At 47.1% G+C, this 5411-nt stretch overlaps 1 protein-coding gene across 2 annotated transcripts; it reads left to right on the top strand.

The window, feature by feature from the left end:
- The first annotated feature begins 230 nt into the window (after window positions 1-230).
- On the top strand, window positions 231-2917 carry PIGC (phosphatidylinositol glycan anchor biosynthesis class C). 2 transcript variants are annotated; one of them, XM_036837402.1, is made up of 2 exons: window positions 231-364; window positions 1515-2917. In XM_036837402.1, the coding sequence occupies exon 2, from the start codon at window positions 1733-1735 to the stop codon at window positions 2624-2626; it is 894 nt and encodes a 297-aa protein (XP_036693297.1). In that variant the 5' UTR covers window positions 231-364; window positions 1515-1732; the 3' UTR covers window positions 2627-2917. The 2 variants fall into 2 exon arrangements, with proteins under 2 accessions (XP_036693297.1, XP_036693307.1); XM_036837412.1 differs by lacking the exon at window positions 231-364 and adding an exon at window positions 410-683 and having other exon boundaries at window positions 1515-2901.
- The last annotated feature ends 2494 nt before the right edge of the window (window positions 2918-5411 follow it).

Genomic DNA, 5411 nt, shown 5'->3' with positions numbered 1-5411 from the left:
CCCTAGCTGAGGGCCTGAGTTCATAATAGGAGCTCCATCAAAGTAGCCGTTATAATCTCTCTTCTCCCAGCCCAGCCTCTCTCCCTTGCCCTTCGGACGCCACGTCCCAGTCTCCCCGTTGAGGATCGGCTTTCCTGGCTCAGAGCGTTCTTTCCGGGACAGGAGCCGGGAGTTCCTCTGAGCGGCCAGGAGGGGGCAGCAGCGACCTCGTGGCCGCGAAGGCCGAGGAAGGGCGCTCTAGCCGCGGAGGTTGTGGCGGCCCCGGAAGTGGTCGGCCGCCGACACGACCCCGGCGCCCCGGATGGGGAAGGAGGCGGGTGGCCGCTCTCCCCCGGGCCGCGCACCCCTACGAACTCGCGGGCAGGTGGGTTCCGAGTGGGAATCAGTGTCTCCGGACCTCCTCCGCCACCCCCCGCAGGCCCGAGGCTGGGTGAGGGGCGGCGGCGGGCGGGGGAGGCCCGGGAGGGGGAGTAGGGCGCCCGCGGAGACACCCTACCCTGCCCCACCCCCGCCCCGTCCCCCGCCCTGCGGGCGGGCGTTGCCCTTTTCGGCGCCTCTGACCCTCCAGCCCCCGCGGCTGCCGTGAGATCCCCGGGCTGGGGTCCCTGCTGTAGTGAGGGGGGGCTCTCAGGGTGTCTGGCTTGTGATGCAAAACCTATCGTGCTCTCCATGGAAGAAACAAGGTCGGGCAATAAGAATTTTCCTTGCAGACTTGCTGCATGACCTTGGTATTTCTGACTCATAGTTTTCCCATCGTGAAAAGGGTATCATTATCTTTGATCCTCCCGAGTTTCGCCGTTAATAAGTAGGATGATAGCTCTTTAAAGGATGTTAAGCTCAGTTAAGGGATTAAGAATCTTGAGTCCTTGGTTTTGGTTAAATAAACCAAAAAGCTCATATCTTTCTGTATCGTGAGGTTTACTTTTGTCTTTAGACCGGTAACTTTTTTGTTTTTATTTTAAGTAACAGATGCCTTGGAGAGCCCAATAAAAGCTTGGAACCTAACCCTAGAAATTTGCGTAAATTACAACTACAAATATGCATTGATAGGGTTTTTGAACGGTCTGAAGCCCATCTATAGACCTCAAGGATGTGAACTCCTGAGTTAACTGGTTTAGAGGCACAGGCTTTGGGGCAGAAGTTTCATTTGAATCTGGATCCACTATTTACCACTGTTAACTTGGGCTAAAGTTACCTAAGCACTTTGAATCTCAGCTTTTTTACTAGTTACAGTGAGGTTAATACTAATTTGCAAGGTAGTGGAGGTTAAATGAAAGAAGCTACGTAACACTCTTAGCACATAGTAAGCACTCCATAAGTGATAGCTGACAAGGGATTATAATGTAAAATCTGAAATGAAATTTTAATATCCATAATTATAAGATGGCCACCATGTGTATTCTGTTCAGACTGCTAATAAACTTCTAATAAAGCAATAAGTTGGTTTGATTTTAACTCAGTCCTACCCTTGACCTTTCACAACTTCCATAGATTCATAGTCTCTCTTCTTCTAGGAACTTAGCTGTATTGTTCTGCCTCAGAGAACAAACTCATCTACTGTAGGCCTAGCCTGGGTTGCTACCTTTGAAAGCAAGGGAAGGTCGGTACAATATCAACCACAGCTCAGCATGGAATTTCCAGAGAGGTTTTATTTCAAAACTTTATAAAGATCGAGAACCACATGGACTTCTGCAAGGGAGATTGAACTGGCCTGAGTTTGAGCGAAAGGATAATGTGTGCCCAGCCTGTAACTAACACCAAAGAGGCCAGGTGGCAGAAGGTCTTGTATGAGCGACAGCCTTTTCCTGATAACTACGTGGATCAGAGCTTCCTGGAAGAGCTCCGGAAGAACGTCTATGCCCGGAAATACCAATATTGGGCTGTGGTATTTGAGTCCAGTGTGGTGATACAGCAGCTGTGCAGTGTCTGTGTTTTTGTGGTTATCTGGTGGTATATGGACGAGGGTCTTCTGGCTCCCCATTGGCTTTTTGGGACCGGCCTGGCTTCTTCACTGATTGGCTATGTTTTGTTTGATCTCATTGATGGAGGTGAAGGACGGAAGAAGAGTGGGCGGACCCGGTGGGCTGACTTGAAGAGTGCCCTAGTCTTCATAACTTTCACGTATGGCTTTTCACCGGTGCTGAAGACTCTGACAGAGTCCGTCAGCACTGACACCATCTATGCCATGTCAGTCTTCATGCTGTTAGGCCACCTCATCTTCTTTGACTATGGTGCCAATGCTGCCATTGTATCCAGCACACTGTCCTTGAACATGGCCATCTTTGCTTCTGTCTGCCTTGCCTCACGCCTGCCCCGGTCCCTACATGCCTTTGTCATGGTGACATTTGCCATCCAGATTTTTGCCCTATGGCCCATGTTACAGAAGAAACTGAAGGCATGTACTCCCCGCAGCTATGTGGGAGTCACAGTGCTTTTTGCATTTTCAGCCTTGGGAGGCCTGCTGTCCATTAGTGGTGTGGCAGCCATACTCTTTGCCCTTCTGCTGGTTTCCATCTCATGTCTCTGCCCTTTCTACCTCATTCGCCTGCAGCTTTTTAAAGAAAACATTCATGGCCCTTGGGATGAGGCTGAAATCAAAGAAGACTTGTCGAGGTTCCTCAGCTGAGTTAGGGACCTCCATTCCGTTACTGAGACAAGCTGATAGACCAGCCTTCCAACTAGTAGGAGATTTGAAGGCAGAGTTCCATTCTGGAAGTGGCATAATGATGTGGGTGGGAGATCAGAGATCAAAAGAAAAAAATTACCCATAGCCTTGGGCAGTGAAGGTGCTTATCCTTTCTGTTACTTTGTCGATGAAAAAGCTTCCTGGGGCCCTCTTGAATTATTGCCTCTCATTATTATTCTCTGTAACAAATGAAGTGATGTGGTTTCTGTTTATTAAAAAAATAACAACACATCTATCAAGTTGTCTTATGATTTTTCTGTGAGCAGAAGGCAGACAGAAGGGACATGAAGAGAGAGTAAGAGTATGTGTGTGCATATAAAGTCAATTTTACCTTTTTCAGTGAGCTAAATGCAGGCTCTGTTATTTATCTACAGCTCAAATCCTAGAACCCTGGACGCTGTGTCCAGTTTTGTGGCCTGAGATCACAGAATTGGTCACTTAACCTTGACTCACAGTTTCCACTTAGTTCTTAATGAAGCATGGATGCAACTAGCTACAAGGGGCGTATGATGTGTCATAATACACAAGCAAAATGTTGGGGGAATTCAAAGAGGCTGGAGGTCAAATTAGCTGGAGTAATGGGGAAATACTTATTAGAGGAGATGGCACTTGAGCTTAGTCTTAGAGGTCAGATGGGATTCAAGCAAGCGAAAGATGGTTTTGGGGCCAAGGTGGCAGAGACCTTTAGGAGCCAGGTCAGCAATCCGAGCAGGTGAAGCTGGCATACCTTGTGTGACTAATGGCAGCTAGAACTATGGGGAGAACATGCCCTGTCCCAAGAGGGTAACCACTACCCTGCATGCCTTGACTGACCAGAATTGGCTTATAATTATTATTTAGTCCACATCAGAAAAAGGGCCAGGGCTTAGTGGTTGAATATAGTAAAGAGTTGTATAAAATAGCTTTTGTTTTTTAATGTTTTAATACACTTTCCTTATTTGAATGGATTTCCGATGATCAACTTTAGGGAACTCACATAGCAACTGCGTCCACGTTGGTGAGCAGAGAGTTGCCCACATTTGAATCACTTTCAAAAATACTTCCTCAGTGGGATGAATGAATGTGCCTGTGCTGTCATGTTCAGCTCTTTCACACAATAGTATTTGGAATTACCCCGAGGCCTGATCCTCTTCAGTCTGATGGTTGTAGAAGTTCACCGTGGAGGTGGCAGGGGATGGGGTGTTACGGGCTGGATGTGAGGGTGCAGGGTGGGGCAGCAGATTCAGTTCAAAGAGAAAAGAGGTGACTGTGGGGAGAAGAATATTCCAACCAGAGTGAACAGTGTGTATGTCCAGGTGCACAGGGCCTGACTCATCCTGGCAGGAGAGGGGAGTGCAGAATGGACGGGCTGCGGTGAGAGGCTGAGGTCTGAGCGTGGTGAATACCTTGAATTACTGGATCCTGGAGTCAACGGCAAATTAAGGAGCTTTTGAAAAGGAATATAGGGCTCCCACCAAACACACTTTTGTGTGTGTGTGTGTGTGTGTGTGTGTGTGTGTATGTGTGTGTGTGTGTTTATAAAATTCTGGTAGCAGGATTCAGGCTAAACTACAGAGGCTGAGCGTGGGGAGCTCTTGTGGTAATAGTGAAAAATGAGGGTCTAGACTAAGGGTGGTGACTGTGCCAAGGAGGTGACGGTTCTGATTAGAGAGATTTTCAGAACTTAGTAAATTCATGTTGGACAATGGAAGGGGAAGAGAACTGGTGGCGTGGGGGGAGGCTTCTGCCTTGAGTGGATTCTTCTTTCTAGTAACTATACCATGAGAAAACAGAAGTGAGAACAGGTTTGGAAGTAAAGTAGATAAGAAAATAAGAAGCATGTTAAGTTCGAGGTACCTGAGATGGTACACCCAAGCTAAGGTGTTCCACGTGTAGTATCTGAAGGACATTGGTTCAGAATTCTGGGCATTATCTAGAAGGTTATTGAGAACAGAATCCAGTGCTTTTGTGTTTGGAATTCTTTGTACAGAGTTGGTTGCCTTACAACCAGGCTATAATGGAATTAGATCACAGAAGGATAACTGGAATAACCAAAATGGTAGGAATCAGAGGGAAAGGAAGCTGGCCTATGAAAACGGATTAGAGACTAGAACACCACAGCCTGGAAGGAAGCCTCGAAAGAGATACAGTCATTTCTATAAAACTATTAAGGGTGAAAGTGGATGTTATTTGCCTACCAAATCATGACTTATAGGAGGAGACACCCTTTGAAATTTGAACAGAGAAATTTAAGACAAATGAAATAATAATTTTTTTTTTTTTAGAAAGTAGAAGCCTAGTGCTTTTTTTAAAAAAATTAATTAATTTATTTATTTTTGGCTGTGTTGGGTCTTTGTTTCTGTGAGGGCTTTCTCTAGTTGCGGCAAGCGGGGGCCACTCTTCATCGCGGTGCGCGGGCCTCTCACTATCGCGGCCTCTCTTGTTGCGGAGCACAGGCTCCAGACGCGCAGGCTCAGTAGTTGTGGCTCACGGGCCTAGTTGCTCCGCGGCATGTGGGATCTTCCCAGACCAGGGCTCGAACCCGTGTCCCCTGCATTAGCAGGCAGATTCTCAACCACTGCGCCACCAGGGAAGCCCCTGAAAAAATAATTTTATACACTGTCTACATGTAAGTCTAAGAAGTTTCACAAGCCAGGGATATAAATGGGTTCCAAAAATTTTGGGGAAAAAACGCACATAAAAAGGCCATAACTGTCTTGTAAGAAAGTGTTAAGGGACTTCCCTG

Source organism: Balaenoptera musculus, chromosome 1, assembly GCF_009873245.2.
Source record: "Balaenoptera musculus isolate JJ_BM4_2016_0621 chromosome 1, mBalMus1.pri.v3, whole genome shotgun sequence".
NCBI classification, from domain to species: Eukaryota; Metazoa; Chordata; class Mammalia; order Artiodactyla; family Balaenopteridae; genus Balaenoptera; species Balaenoptera musculus.
This window is presented reverse-complemented; position numbering and strand designations above follow the sequence as displayed.

What these genes read in the sequence shown, in the direction of transcription:
- PIGC (XM_036837402.1), top strand. Translation starts at nt 1,733, where the DNA reads ATGTGTGCCCAGCCTGTAACTAACACCAAAGAGGCCAGGTGGCAGAAG.